General features: G+C 37.0%; 1 protein-coding gene across 3 annotated transcripts in view; it reads left to right on the top strand.

The window, feature by feature from the left end:
• The window catches only part of MYO18B (myosin XVIIIB), a 560,248-nt gene that overhangs the window by 211,314 nt on the left and 331,825 nt on the right, over positions 1–17,109 (top strand). For all 3 annotated transcript variants that reach the window (XM_063454642.1, XM_063454641.1, XM_063454640.1), the window contains exon 21: positions 1,401–1,611. In XM_063454642.1, the coding sequence (XP_063310712.1) occupies positions 1,401–1,611 (211 nt within the window). The remainder of the gene's footprint in view (positions 1–1,400; positions 1,612–17,109) is intronic.

Raw genomic sequence — 17,109 nt, 5'->3', positions numbered from 1 at the left:
GTTAAGGAGAAGAGTGAGTACTTCCTTTGACACAGGAAATGGAATTAACTTAAACTCCTTCTTTGGTCAGAGGGTCAAGTGTAGCAAAAATACATCAGACAAAGCAGTCCTTACTTTGTCTTATGTTTTAAAGAGAAACACATCAGGAATTATGTAAAGAAGAAAAGATTCTGAAAAATACAAAAGGAAACTATAAGACATAGGTAAGTTTGAGGTGACAAAGCCACTTTAAAATAAAGATGCTGACAGTCCATTAGGTGTACCAGTACTGTGGTCCTAAACTAATGACAATAGAGGTTGTGGGTAAATTACCTGGGGGTCAGTGACCCATAGGACATTGTGCAGCTCAGTGGACAGTTAGTGATAAATAAGATCTTCACTGATCCGATGCTGGAAAGGAACAAGAGGTCTGTGCCTCCACTTTTTAAGTGATAATAATGAAAAGTGCATAGCGCAAACAAAAATTATGGCACTTACCCTTAAAAGTTAGGGGATGAAAAATTACTTGAAAATAACTGGAGGGGATAATACAAATAGAATATAGTGTAATACAGTAGGACAAGTGGCGATAATAATTTGTACTAGGAAGCACGCACGTGTTTTAAAGTCTATTTAGGACCGGCTCTAATCACATCCACTGTTGTGTACTTTAGGTGATACACACCCTATATGTCCATATTAGGCGATGACCTCAATAAATGGAGATAAAAGCGGGAGAGACAGGGAAGCTAGCCCTAGTGTAGAAATCCTCAATAAAACCAGAAAATAATAAAATATAGCTGGCTTTTCACCTTATCAAGAGCCTATGACTTGGCTCTGAGTATGCAAATGAATGTGTCTTATTCAGGGTGACACTACCCTTCTTTTCAGCAGCATAGATGATCCACCAGTTTATATGGTAAAGTATAATTAACATGTATTTATATTCCAAAATAAAAACAATTTAAATACATACAAAATACTATTTACTCAGAGCCAAGTCAGAAGTATAGCGCAAATTCAAGTTTCTGTTTACATTTTGTTTTGATCACAACGTGTACATTTGGCTCAGTCCTTAAGGGGTTACATTTCTGATGACATGCTCTTGATCTAGAATTTTATCAGCTTGTAGCAAGATATCAATGAACTGCATTGCCTTAGAACATGCCTAGTTTTATTTCCTTTACTTTTATTCAATGCTTTTATTCAGAACCTATTTTTAATATTGAGTTTTCTGCCCACTTTTTACATGAAAGTTCTATATTTGCTTTAAAGTTGTGCTTGTGCTAATCATAGAAAGTGCAGAATGTATAAAGTAAGAAATGTGAGAATAGGATTTGCTTGGGGTGCCTGCGGAATATGACATCATAAAATGATCATACAGAATTTGATTTTTTTTTTACTTCTCTTGTTTGCCCCAGGACGCTTTGATGAATTTGCTAAAACGATCCCAGACACATTTTGTACACTGTATGGTCCCAAGGCAGGTAATAGATGGCACAGAATGCAAAATTTCACCACCGTGCAGAGGAGCAGCAGGAGATCCAATTAATGCGGCTATTGATGTCCCTACTGTACGAATTCAACTTGCAGGAGCCCAGCTATTAGATGCTATGCGTCTCTGCAGGATAGGTAAGAGACATGTGTATTTATTGGCAAGACAAAGACTGCTTCTAAGTGATGAATATATTATCTATACTCTGTGACTTCAGTTTAGTTTTGTTTTCTTTGAGGTTAAATTCTTATCTCTTTCTAGAGTTGTTATTATAAATCCGTTTAGAGGAAAACAGTGTTTTTCCTGCACTCCCACTGTGCTTTCCGTTACCGATTATGGTTAGATCTAAAAGTCCATAAATATACAAATGTAAAACACCGTGCATATACACAATTTTAAATATGGGACAAGTATATGTGTTATATTCATACACAAACATAACGGTGAAGCTTGCATTATGCGAAAATAAACACCTTGTGGATTTCTAAAGATATCAAAATAAACTCAAAATCTAAAGGTCAAGTAGTTAAGGAATGTTTCCAGAAGCCCAAGATATCATTATTTTCCTCTAATACATGCTTTACTGTTACATATTTTTTATGTTGCATACATTTTTTAGGGCTCCAGTTATGGATAGAACTAGGATTGCATTCCTTTGATCATAGGGCAGCACTAATCTGCTCAGATTGGTGCTGCTAAACTCATGGGAAGCAGTTGTTTGTAACTGGTACAATTAATCCAGCTCCTCTGATGAGTGCGTTATACTACCAGAGGGTTTGGGAGAAAGTATTGTGCTGTTTCTGCCTCCTCAGCTTCTCTACCAACGTCCTTTGAAAGAGGGGATGAAGAAAAGAAAATTGAAAGGAACACTATACCATTAGGAATTCAACTGTGTATTTCTAGCACTGTTATTTAGGTGACTGGCCTCCACCTGCAGGGTGTAAAAAAGTATTCTACTTACCTTTCTCCTTCACTGCGCTGGTCTCTGTGGGAAAGCTCTGCCTCCTTGGTTGAGATCATCACAATCGATGATCTCAGCCAATCCAATGCTTTCCCATAGAAAAGCATTGCAAGGCTAGTGCGCATGCACAGCAAAAGGCCTCTCTGAGAACACCTGATATAGATGCTTTATTTCATCAGAGGAGCTGCTAGTGGCTGTCTGCAGTGTTGCAGCTACAGGGTTAAAATATTATTCAGTTACACCATATGGTCATAATGTGTTAAACCCACTACTATGTCACAGTACCCCAATACCAGTGGGTCCTACACTAATATTAACACAGGAGAGTGACATGCTAATTTGCAATATTACAGCATAAACTGCTTCCATAGACTCCTCAAGTTATGTTTTCTTCTGGTCACCTCTAAACGGGCAACTATAGTAGATGGGTGGGGTGCTCTGCCCAATAGGAAACTGGTCTGGATTCCAAATCGACATAGAAAAAAATGAGAATTGGGTCACACCCAGAACATGCATTTCTAAGCAGTGGTGCTGCTGTCAAGACCAATATATATACAAAATATAGCTAAAGGATTAGCCACACATTAAAACAAAAATACAGTTTTACATTTTACAAGGCTACTTAAAATCACCTTTCTTGGCAAACAAACATGGGCATTCAGTTACACCATATGGCCATATTGTGTTATCTCTACCACTTTGTCACAGTACCCCAATATTCTCAACTTTTTACCCTTCTTTTTGCTTTGTACAGACATTGAAGTGTACTGACGTCAACTAAATGTATTTAGGTCTTTAGGTTCTTTCCAAATACCGCTAGGAAATGTGATAAACCATTTGTATTTATATATCGTTACCAGACTGTCTAATAAAAATATTTCTACTTCTATGCTATTGGTTCAGATTAAAGGACCACTCTAGGCACCCAGACCACTTCAGCTTAATGAAGTGGTCTGGGTGCCTGGTCCAGCTAGGGTTAACCCATTTTTTATATATAAATGGGTTAATCCAGCCCTCAAAGCCTCTAGTGGCTGTCTCACTGACAGCCGCTAGAGGCGCTTGCGTGATTCTCACTGTGAAAATCACAGTGAGAGCACGCAAGCGTCCATAGGAAAGCATTGATAATGCTTTCCTATGAGACCGAATGAATGCGCAGGCAGCTCTTGCCACGCGTGCGCATTCAGCCGAATGGGAGGAGAGGAGGAGGATCGGAGGAGAAGAGCTCCCCGCCCGGCGCTGGAGAAAGGTAAGTTTTAACCCCTTTGCTCTCCCCAGAGCCCGGCGGGAGGGGGTCCCTGAGGGTGGGGGCACCCTCAGGGCACTATAGTGCCAGGAAAACGAGTATGTTTTCCTGGCACTATAGTGGTCCTTTAATTTTAATATATATATTTTTTTTAAATGATAATGTATAATTTTTTGTTATCACAAATGTGTTTGTAAATAAAGGAATTTTAAAACAAATATACAAAATTATTAATATGCATACATTTATTTTTAAGTATCACTAAAAAACAATATACACAAAATTGATGTTTTAACTTGTGTTTGAGTGCTTCTGATGTACCACATTTCAAATATATACTATATTTTGTATTTGAAACAAAACACAATTCATAATGGATGCTAACTTCAAGAGGTTAACTTGAAACAGTGAGCTCTTATTATATGCTCAGATAATAATGTGAAGTGTTCCCCCTTTTTAAATTTGTACTTTTTCAAGAGATTACATGTAAAGTCCCTATTTGCTAGGGTAAATAAACCCTGTTTGACTAGATGATCTTTATAATGAGATTTTCCATTCCACTGATTCATTTTGTAGCCCTTATATTTACTCTTTCCTTATGCATGCAGTGTACCAGTGGTTATTTTTAAAGAATAATTCTATGAAGTTATCAACTGCATCATTCAAATGTTTCCCTGGTGAATGCTCTACTTTTAGATAAAAATAAACCAACCATTTATATTATATATATTTGTACTACATAATGTTCTGTACTTAATTTATAACTATTTTCAAAAGGATTACAAAATTATATAGTTCTTGTTTAATTATGCATGAGTTTTTTAAAATTAGTTCACTATTGTCAGGGCTCCTGTACTTACCTTGGCAGTTTGATGATCACATGATCTCCTGATCCAATGGACCTCTTTCTATCACTTTTCAGAGGCTTTGGACAACCTCAGTAATGCCGTCCACTGATCTCCCACCTTCTTTTATGATGCAGTGCTTTTGCACCAGTGTCATTAAATCATGGGGTGGAAGTGCGCCCATTTCACCACCCTCTTATGTTTCGGGTGCATGCCTACCACAAATATATCACCAACATATAAAAGGAAGCATTGTGTTTATCACTTTGTCCTGTTGGGGTTCCCAGTGATCCAACAGTGCATGTATAATATATATTCTTTGATTATCTGATCTACTGACTTGGCTATTTATGACTATTCTGATTTCTGGCTTCTCTGACCTGGCTGTGTACCCTGCTTATCTGATTCCCTGTTCATTATTTCTATTATGCTTGCTAAGCCGAGCCACTCTAAGGACTGATATACATGCATTCTTCCACTGGGTTTATACTCTGCATATTGGGTTTGCTTATATACTGTGACATTACAACAGATCCATTGACCCTGCAGGTGTAAAGCCCCAATACGAGGCTCATATGGATGAACATGACCATAGGATGGATTAAGTTGTCCACGCTTTACAGACTATACTCAATCATACAACTTGTTTGCAACCTGAAGGGCAATTTACTACACCACCAGCTTACACCTTGACCAGATACACTGTTACAGGGTGCATCCTCTAACGTGACAGGGCTAAAGTAGGGTTTATGATCAACTTGCTTACTGATCTGGGGAAACCCTTTGAGGGAAAACAACAGCCTACTGATTTATAATTATAATTAATTTATTGCTGTGTTTAAAAGAGCTTTCAATCCTCCTGGTAGGAATGCCAATGCAGTCAAAGCCTTGTTGTGTTTACGACAGGATAGCCATTCTTTGTATGACCGTGCTCTAGAGCATGTACTCTAGCTGCAAAAATCAGTTGGAATAACAAAGCTTACATTGTTTTTTTTTTTAAAGAGTTATCAGATACTATCCTAGAAGAAGGGACAGCTAGGGATTTTCTCCTCTTTCCAGATTCTCCATGTATGCCAGCTGTTATGCACTCCATACTTAGCATTTCATGCCTCCTTTCAGAGCTTGTGACAGCCATATTTGTTGAGACCATGTTTATTATTCGGTCTTTGTAGGAATTCACTTTAATAAACAGTCTATTAACAGTCTCAAAGATGGTAACGTTCATAAACTTTCCAAGGGAGTTTGAACAAGAGGTTGGAATTGATGGTCAATGTATTCTTATAATTTGAATAACACAATATAGTTACACAAAGGGATAGATAAGCCACCCTAAAAAAAGTGTACCTTCTGGTAATTTACTTGACATGGAATCTATTCCTGAAATTATTGGTCTACCTGGTGGATGTCTCATATTCTTATAGATCTTTGATAGGAAATAAAGACTTCGATTCTTAGAAAAACAACATTTAAGTAGTCCTTGTCACGATACCCAGTGACCCAACAGTGTATATATGATAATAGTGTAGGCAACGTTTACCAGTGGCAAGGGTAACATCTTACAAAGTAAGGCGTATGTGATCCAGGAGCTAGCCTATGGGGAAGATTCAGGTGGATATATTAAAAAATAGTAGATATACTTAAAATGCATAAAAGTGTGTGTGAACGTGGAACATTTCAACTCTAGGATAAAAATAAGAAATATAAATGGAGAATATATAAAATAAGACTGATAATTACTGTGCCTTTAAAAGTTGCTGCTAACTTGAAGGAGCCTTAAAAAATAAATACAAAAAGTGTATACAAATATGCTAGGTGAAATAGATAAAATAGAATAAGAATGGAGAGTACATGGAATATGATAGATGATTACTATGTCTTTAAAAATTGTCTTTAAAAGTTGCTGTTAGCTTAAAAAGATCCTTAACAGATATATACAAATCTGCTGGGTGAAATATAAATTCCCCATAGGCTAGCTCCTGGATCACATACGCCTTCCTGTGTTACCCTTACCCTTGCCATTTTTTCAGACAGGTTTTGGTGAACCCCTATCTTTATCCAGTACGAGCAGCACATAGTCGTACTCCATCTATTCTGTGTTTTGCACTTAGCATACCAGTATCCTATTCAACGTTTACCAGTCCTTAGAATAGCCAGGTTATACGTTGTTAGATAAAGAATGGTCAGGGACAAGCCGAGTCAGGGAAGCTAGAAATCAGAGAAGCAAAAAAAAACGATAGCCGAGTCAAAGGAGAACAGAACGGAGAATAGTCAGAAGGAAGCCGAGATCAAAATACCAGAAAAGACACAGAATAGAACGCACTATTGGGAACTGTAAACAGAAACCACAACAGGGCAATCCTTCGCCTAAGTGCCCTTTTTATATCCTATACCTTTAATCTATAGTCACTCCCCCAAAACGTTCTCATTCAAACGTTTTCAAGGGCCGTGGCGTCATAAAAAGGGGCGGAATGACAGCGGCCAGCATTGGAACTGTGAGATGAGAGGGACCGTAGGAAGGGAGCTCTTCAGGCAGTGTCACACAAGGTACTGTGACAGTCCTTGTGCTGTGCTTATTTTTAATATCTTTCATTGGGTAATACCCAAATTGCTCATTGGTCAAATAATCAACTAGAATCTTAATTGATTCCTTCTCATAGTATTCCTTTGTTTAAATGACAACTCCCACTCCCTTGTCTGCTGGTTTGATTATTCAATTCAGATCTCTCCAATTCTCTTGTTGCTTTTTCTTCCTTTCGTAAATTAGATCTTTATCTGTTATTATCAATGTTTTCCATCACGTTCATTAGAACTTTTTCAAAGCCTAGCATTTCCCTTGATATTTATTGTTTCTGAAAAAAAAACATGATTTCAATCTTAGTTCTGTGTCCTTATAGATATCTATATGATTATTAGTATATAAAGGGTTTGGGATAAAATATATATTTAAAGCATAGTTTTCTCTTGAATTAGTTTACAACTATACAGGTTTCATATTTATTCAGCTTTGCTGTGGAGGAAAGGTTAACACTTTTTTTTTAAAATTGTAATCTGACCTCTATTAAGATTTTAATTTGTGAAATTGAATATCCCAGATGTGTCTGTCATTCTTTCCTGCCTTTCCTTAACCAACTTACCAGCTCTGGTCTTCTTCCTCTGTTGATCTTCTTAATTTCCTCCATTTTTTCAATTGGTCTCTTTCGAACAAATTACCCCTCTGAAAGAAATCCTTGTTTTCTAATTCTGTTAATCTTTAATATATTTCCTTGTGGAAAAATATCTTGGCATGGTTCTCTCATCTTCCTACTTTTTAATTCCCTTTCTATATCATCCCTTGGTATATTTCTGTAAAATCTTTCTTTGTGTGAGGGATAGTTCTCTGTGTATGGAGAATACCCTCTTCTTAACCTTTTGTCCTCTTTTCTTCAATGTTCCCTTACCTTTAAAAATATATTTGCACATATTACACAGATAAGCACTTTATTAACCATATTGATGGTCATGCACATAATACATCTATAAGCATTTTATTAATACATATTATACATTGATTATTACAGTGATTTATGCTTTTTACAAAAACACATTTAAGCTCTCCACTACTACAAAATCCATTTAACAATTTTTACGTATAAAAGGATATATCTTTAGTGTTTTAGCAGCTAACCCAATTATGCAGGAATATAAATTCGATCAAACATGTTTTTTTTTAAAAGCACACTTTGCATATACATTAAAATTTAACTCCTAGATGCTCTGTTTATAATTATTCCAGCGAAGAATATCAGATATTTGAGGAATACATTAAAGAAAATTTGGCAAAACATTTTATTAGAAGAGCCTCTTCTCTGGCACTAGCAGGAGTTCATTTATATCCATAAAAGAGGAGGATCTAAAGCTGTTATGGTTTAAACAAAACAACGGTTAGGAATGCTTGTACAATACCACTAATTACTGACTTTTTTTACAGACTTAAAGGTTTTATCGTGCTCTCCAAACTAGATTTACGCGGTGCGTATAATCTTCAAAGATTAGAGAATGAGATGAATGCAAGATGGCCTTTAACACAATATATGGGCATTATGACTTTGTAATGCTTCGTCCTCTAGGATGTTTGAATGTATGTATCATAGACTGTTTATACAATATCCTTATATATTCCCCTGCCTTGGATACTCATCACCAACAAGTCAGAATGGTTTTGAAAAGATTATTAAAAGAATGATTGTATCGCAAACTAGAAAAAAGTATTTTTAAACGAAAAGTCAATTTTCAAGGGTATGCAATTTCAGGTTCTGGATTCCTAATGGATCCGAAAAATTAGAACCCATACTCAATTACCCAAGGGATTAAAAGCTATACAAAGGATCATAGAGTTTTCTGATTTTTACTGAATATTTATAAGAAAAAAAAAGGTAAAGAAAGCCATATATGGAATCCAGAACTATAGCTGCATTTGATACCCTTAAGCCAACTTTGCATCTGTGCCTATCTTAGTTAATCTAGCTAAATCCCTTCCATGTTTCATAGAAGTAGACATCTCTGAAACAGGAGTGGCGGAAAAACTTTCCCAACAAAAATCTTTAGATCAGCCTTTGGATCCTTGTGGGTTCTTTTCCAGGACACTGTCTGGAACATAAACTAATTACAACATTGGGGACAAAGAATTGTTAGAAGTATAGAAGATAAAAAATAGGACAATGGTAACCGAGATTATCAAATAATCTGGGCAGCTTCATACACGTAAAAGCAACTTAAAAAAGTAGATCAGAGTATGTGCGCTCCAAAGCTATAGATGCATAAGAGAAGACAGGAAATCTGTTTTCCTGTAAAAAGTAGGTATACCTTTAATAAAGCATAAAATCAAACAAAAATAAAATATGTTTCCTTATATAAAACTGGTTTACCAAAATAAATCAACCTCTATAGGGAAATAACAAGCTCACCATTCAATCAGTAGTCAATAGAGATCCTAGAATATGTAAACCGTGAGCAACACAAAACCTCTCAAATAGGGAAAAAAACACACAATCACAATACTTGAAAGTGACAGCGAGCAGTGTCCCATAAATGAGAGTTCTAGGGTATATCACAACCAAACGGGTAGATAAACTAAATGTTGCAAAACAGTAGTTAGAAATGATTACTTAATTGTAAGGCTAGAACTCCTAAATGTGGCAAAATCTAGATAGCTAAAAAAAATCCCTAGACAGCAACTAAAAAATAGTATAGACAACAGAAAAGCTAGAATCGGAACCGCTCTATAGAGGAAAAATTAAACCTAAAAATGACAAAGATAAAAATAAAATAAGTATAAATGATTTAGGGATATGTGCCTTATATTAAAAGTCCAAATTCCATGTGGCTTGAAACACAAAGGAAAGAGGGCCTGACCTCGGTGTGGGCCCCCAACTGAGGTATAAATCTGGACAACACAGGCTTGATTGCAACATCCCGATCCAGTCTTATAACCTTCACTATGTGCTCAATAACTATTAAGTACTGGCTCATGCCAGAAAGTCACGGACAACACTTAAAGCCGTGGTGGGGATCTTTGCAAAAGACCGCGGCTGAATACGGCACAATCGCCTGAGATAGGTGAAACAGGAAACACCTGGTATACCTACGTGTTTCGTTCCTCTCACGGAACTTTATCAAGACTGCGTTCAAAGTGGAACCTAAATCGTATTACCCCAAATAACTGATAGTTGGGGACTACTTGAAAAGCCCCGTTCAGATTTGAATACCAGACTAAAAATTAAACATAAGTCACCAGATAGCTTAAAGGAAAGAAAATGTAACCCTCTATATGATATAGAGTGTAGACTTTACATGTGTGCTACTTATGAATGACATTTATATATAGATAAAAGTCAAAGAACAAACCATAACCTCAGTTATCGCAACTATATGGTAGCAAATTTCCAAAAAATATATTCAAACAGAATAATAATAAAAAGGCAGTGTTACTAGACAGTGTCTAATACTAAACCTAAGATTATGCAAATGATACAAAAATATGTGGTTAAGGGAATTTTAAAAGATATATAACAAAAAAAAATGACAATACAAATAAAAATAAACAAGCAATGATATTGCAGCGTCTGATAGGCACATACGTATATCTTTCATACATTTTTTTTTCCTCTTTTAGACTTTTGACCCTGGCCACTTTAACCAGGGAATTGGTGTTCACTTATTCTAGTTACAGACTGTAAAATGGAACTTGTTCATTTAACACTCAGTATCAAGATTACAGCAACGGGTAACACACTGAACCCTGTATCCATCCAAAGTGAAAAAATAAAAAGGAAAAATAAATCGAATATGTATATCTAATTAAATAGGTACATAGTTACATGGCTGAAAAGAGACTTGCGTCCATCAAGTTCAGCCTTCCTCGCATATGTTTTTGCTGTTGATCCAAAAGAAGGCAAAAAAACTTAGTCTGAAGCATTTCCAATTTTGCAACATACTAGGAAAAAATTCCTTCTTGACCCCAAAATAGCAGTCAGATGTCTCCTTGGATCAAGCAGCTATTACTCCACTAATTAGAAATTATATCACTGTATGTTATGTTTTTGCAAGTATGTATCCAATTGCAGTTTAAACATCTGTATGGACTCTAATAAAACCACCTCTTCGGGCAGAGAATTCCATATCTTTATTGATCTTACTGTAAAAAAAACTTTTCTGTGCCTTAGATGAAATCTCATTTCTTCCAGTCTAAATGTGTGACCTCATGTCCTATGTATAGCCCTGTTAGATATAATTAGATATAATTAAAATTAGATATATGGGGAGGGGGATAATATTGGGTACCTCTACCTCCAGAGCAGACAGAGGCTAGCTGACCTATAGACAGTAGTTGGTCTCTTTATGTCCTCTGAGACTTTTTAGTGATTAGTTTTTTATTAGAAGTTAAGTTTTATCTTAAGAATTTTCTTTAGCATTCCATTATTATAGTACCAGACATTGCAACCTCTGTTTTCCCCTTTTTTTTTCTTCATTCTATCACAGGGGTTACCCCCCCATCTCAGAGGTATGCTTAGGCATTTATCATATTTTTTTTCTTTTTCTTTTTCTTTTTCTTTCCTTTTTTCTTTTTATAAGTGTGTGTGAGGTCCACAAAGTTGTCAATCAAATTTCAGGAGAGTTGGACACCTATCAGAAAACACCTCAGAACTGATCCAGTTCCTTGTTGAGACCATTCGGGGCCAAAGAGCTAAGCTTAAATATCCATTTTGATTCACCCCTATTTAAATCTCTTTTCCTCTTTGCTTGATCTCTTATGACTGGAATTAGGTCAATTCCCATTACTGTAATGTAGAGGGGATCACAGTTGTGGAATATCTCAAAATGGCGGGCAACTGGAGATCGTCTATCTTTATGCAGAATGGCTAATCTATGTTCTCAGAACCTGCATTTGAGCAGTCTGATGGTTTGCCCCACGTACTGTAACCCACATGTGCACGTCAACAGATATACGACAAACATAGAGTTACAGTTAATTCTATGGGGGACAGTGAAAACCTCCTTGCTCTTATTAGGTCTAAATGTGGAAGTTTTGTGATATATAAACCACATGTTAAATACCTGCTATGGCCACAACATAAATTACCAATGGTGAGATCCTTATTAGCTATACACCTTATATCAAATTTAAATTTCGAAGGAGCCAGTATATTTTTGAGGTTGGAAGCTCTCCTGAAAGTGACCCTTGGGCTATCGGAGATACTAAAGTTAAGCCAGGGGTCTAACTTCAGGATCGGCCAAAATGTATAAAGTATGCTGATTATCTCATCATACCCTTGATTGAAAGTGGTAGAAAAGAGCAAATCTCTTTGGTGCTGATGTTATATTTGGCTCTCCTTTTACAAGAAGCTTTAGACTCCCCCAATAATCAAAGGATAGCTTCATGATATCTGGTTTGGTAAACCGGTTCCCATGTAGGAGGCTCTGCAGAACCTCGGGTTGGACCAATCAGATCCTCTCTTTTCATCATAACGGCTTTCAAATACGCTCTTAAAATGGGCCCTGATGGATATGATATTTCTACAAAACCTTGACAGAGCTGGAGACTCTCTTTCATAGTCCACCAAGAGGGAACAGTTCTGACATATTCTGACAAACTGTCCTAAGGTACGTAATGGAACCAAGTGGGATGATGTCCACTTTTTGCATGAAGGAATCCATTTACATCAACTTTCTTTTGATAAGTCTTAGTGCAAATGCCTCTCTCATTCCCTCTCAACGTGAGATCTAAAAAAAATCTCTCAGATTTGTGTTTTCCGTGTGTGAACGATAAGCCCCATTCATTCTGGTTAAGGAAGGAGATAAAATCATCACTTTTCTCCCAATCCCCCTTCCAGATGATGAGGACATCATCTATGAACCTGAGATAGAAGGCAAGTCGCTCCATCCAATATGTGCTGTCTAGGACCATAGTCTTCTCCCAAAAACCCATGAACAAGCTAGCATAGGATGGAGCGAAACTTGCTTAGTTTGCAGGTAAAAACGATCATTAAACTGAAAATAATTGTGTTTCAAAATGAAATCTGTGAATCTTAAAATAAAGTCAGCCTGCTGCTCTGGAAGTAGAGGGTCCGATCGAAGATAGTATTCGAGAGCCTTCAAACACAAGGAATGCTCAATATTGGTGTACAGGGCTGTCACATCAATAGTGACCCAACAGTAGTGGTCCAACTAGTCCACATCCTTGATTAGAGTTAAAGTATGCCCTGTATGTCTGATATATGAAGGCAGATGGGGGACATACTTCTGTAGATTAAAATCTACCCATCTGGAAATGGGAGATGTGAGGGCAGCCAGGAGGGTTAATGATAGATTTATGAACCTTAGGAAGGTAATAAAAAATAGTGATATCACCAGAGGCAGACAAGATGTAACTTTTTTCTTTTTTATCTAGAGAACCACTGACGAAGGCTTGGTCGATAGTCCTCTTAGTTCTTTTTAAAAAAATGTTGTGGGGTCGGTCTTTAAACCTGATATTACTCTGTATTTCCTAGAATGTTTAATGCCCCCTTCAAGTAATCTTGCTTATTGAGTATTACAATTCCACATCCCTTGTCTTCCCCTGTGGTCAAAATAGTAAAAAACTAAAAGTTAGCATTTAGTAATTATAAAAAAACCCAGAGTGAGGAAGACAGAATGATCTATAAGATTAGGCAGAAAGAGGCTAAGCAAGTTATAAGAGCTTCCAAATCACACACAGAAGAGAAAATAACACAGTCAGTAAAAAAGGGGGACAAAACTTTTTTTAGATACATAAATGAGAAAAGAAAAGTAAAACAAGGATTGGTTAGATTAAAAACAAAAGAAGGAAGGTATGTAGAAGAGGGTAAAGGTCTAGCTGAATGCCTCAATGAATATTTTTGTTCGGTATTTACAGATGAAAATGAAGGAAAGGGACCTCAGTTAACAAAAAGGATAAATGAGTCATTTATTACACGTGAGTTTACAGAGGAAGAGGTTCTATTTCAACTGTCAAAAGTAAAGACATATAAGTCAATGGGACCTGATGGAATACACCCAAAGCTATTAAAAGAGCTTAGTGGTGTACTAGCAAAACCATTAACAGATTTATTTAACCAATCATTGTTAGCAGGATTAGTCCCAGAAGATGGGAATTTAGAAAATGTTGTGCCCATTCACAAGAACGGTAATAGGGAGGAGTCGGGCCACTATAGGCTAGTAAGCCTTACTTCAGTAGTGGGGAAAGTGATGGAAACCATGTTAAAGGATAGGATTGTTGAACATCTAAAAACACATGGATTTCAAGATCAGAGACAACATGGGTTTACTTCAGGGAGATCATGCCAAACTAATCTTATTGATTTTTTTGATTGGGTAACTAAAATTATAGATCAGGGTGGTGCAATAGACATTGCTTACCTAGATTTCAGTAAGGCTTTTGACACTGTTGCACATAAAAGGCTTATCAATAAACTGCAATCTTTAAGTTTGGATTCCAATATTGTTGAATGGGTAAGGCAGTGGCTGAGTGACAGGCAACGGAGGGTTGTAGTCAATGGAGTATTTTCGAAGCTTGGGTTTGTCACCAGTGGGGTACCTCAGGCAACTGTACTTAGACCCATTCTCTTTAATATTTTTATTAGTGATATTGCAGAAGGTCTTGATGGTAAGGTATGTATTTTTGCTGATGATACTAAGATATGTAACAGGGTTGATGTTCCAGGAGGGATAAGCCAAATGGCAAATGATTTAGGTAAACTAAAGTTGTGGCAATTGACATTTAATGTGGATAAGTGCAAGATAATGCATCTTGGATGTAAAAACCCAAGGGCAGAGTACAGAAAATTTGATAGAGTCCTAACCTCAACATCTGAGGAAAGGGATTTAGGGGTGATTATTTCTTAGGACTTAAAGGTAGGCAGACAATGTAATAGAGCATCAGGAAATGCTAGCAGAATGCTTGGTTGTATAGGGAGAGGTATTAGCAGTAGAAAGAGGGAAGTGCTCATGCCATTGTACAGAACACTGGTGAGACCTCACTTGGAGTATTGTACGCAGTACTGGAGACCGTATCTTCAGAAGGATATTGATACCATAGAGAGAGTTCAGAGAAGGGCTACTAAACTGGTTCATGGATTGCAGGATAAAACTTACCAGGAAAGGTTAAAAGATCTTCTTAACATGTATAGCTTGGAGGAAAGACGAGACAGGGGGGATATGATAGAAACATTTAAATACATAAAGGGAATCAACACAGTAAAGGAGGAGACTATATTTAAAAGAAGAAAAACTACCACAACCAGAGGACATAGTCTAAAATTAGAAGGACAAAGGTTTAAAAATAATATCAGGAAGTATTACTTTACTGAGAGGGTAGTGGATGCATGGAATAGCCTTCCAGCTGAAGTGGTAGAGGTTAACACAGTAAAGGAGTTTAAGCATGCGTGGGATAGGCGTAAGGCTATCCTAACTATAAGATAATGCCAGGGACTAATGAAAGTATTTAGAAAACTGGGCAGACTAGATGGGCCGAATGGTTCTTATCTGCCGTCACATTCTATGTTTCTATGTTCTAGGTCTAGTGGGGAATGCCCCTGAAATATGTATTTGGAAACCCCTTGCATGGGGATTCTCATAAAAGGCCAGCTGTGGCTCCATTAAAATCAGTTATACCCCCAGAGCTGAGTGTCATCCAGTTGCTGGGGAGGTGTTGGGAGATTCTTGGATTACTTTGCTGTATTTGGCTGTTCACTTGGAGTATTTTACTCCGCTACAAAGACATTCTCCAAATTGGGGAAAATTGGGCAGACTAGATGGGCCGAATGGTTCTTATCTGCCGTCACATTCTATGTTTCTATGTTTCTATGTTTCTATTGGGCATCGACTTCAGATCTGGGTTCATCCTGTTCATCTAAAAGGGAAAGCAAATTATACAAATGTATTTTATCCTGCGGATTAGTAAGGCAGTTCTCATTACCACTGGTTTCTTTTATGTGGAAGGATCTAATCACTGTGCGTTTCCTCACAAAGTAGTTTAGATCTTTAAAAAGCTCAAACATATTATGTTTCCTATCTGGTGCAAACTTTAATCCTTTATTTAATAAGGATGTTTCACCCGAATTCAAAGTATATAATGATAAATTGAAGATGCCCTTGCTTATATGCATCTCACTTTGGACAGAATGTTTACCTCATCCTCTATTTCCTCTATGGGTGCCCCCTCTTTTTGTTGATAATTTTCTTGAAAAGCACGAATGTATTGGAAGTTTGAGCTATAGTTGTATCTAAAAAAATCCTTACAATCTTCCAGACTATGGGCATTCCTAGATACCCTCTACTTAGGTCCAACCCCAAGATCTGTTCCCAAGACCCTATCCCTTTTATGGGATCACGTATGGGTATCAAATTAGGATTAATTCTACCATATAGGTGTCCTACCCTAACAATTAAGTGATACATTTAAACCTTTCTCATTGGGGTTGGAACACACTGTTTCTATTTATTGAAACTGTTGCCATTCCCCTACTTGAGAGGTTTGTGTCTATCACAGTTATACTTTTATTCCAAACCCTACCACTAGTCTAGGGATGCCTGCTGTAGTATCATTTCTAACTACCGTTTTGCAACATTTAGTTTATTTACCCCTTTGGTTGTGATATACCCTAGATCTCTCATTCATGGGTTACTGCTCGCTGTCACTTTCAAGTATTGTGATTGTGTTTTTTTTTCCTTATTTGAGCTGTTATGTGTTGTTCATGGTTTACATGTACTAGGATCTCTACTGACTACTGCTTGAATTGTGAGCTTGTTGTTCCCCTATATTCCCCTGTGGCACTCCAGATGTTTTGGACTACACCTCCCATGATGCTTTGCCAGCATTGTGGGTGTAAGAGCATTATGGGGGATGTAGTCCTCAACATTTGGAGTGCCAAAGGTTGCCTATGCCTGGATTATGGTGATCTGCAGATGTGAGGCAAAGTTTGATATCCAGTTTAGTGAATTATTTACAGGAATGAGATATAAACTGATGTCCCCTATCTAAAACTATCTCTTCTGGTACTACGTGCATATACCTGCTAAGGAACAAGGTAAT

Source organism: Pelobates fuscus, chromosome 5 (assembly GCF_036172605.1).
Source record: "Pelobates fuscus isolate aPelFus1 chromosome 5, aPelFus1.pri, whole genome shotgun sequence".
Taxonomy (NCBI): domain Eukaryota; kingdom Metazoa; phylum Chordata; class Amphibia; order Anura; family Pelobatidae; genus Pelobates; species Pelobates fuscus.
The sequence above is the reverse complement of the archived record's forward strand: the minus strand, read 5'-3'. Positions and strand labels throughout refer to the sequence as shown.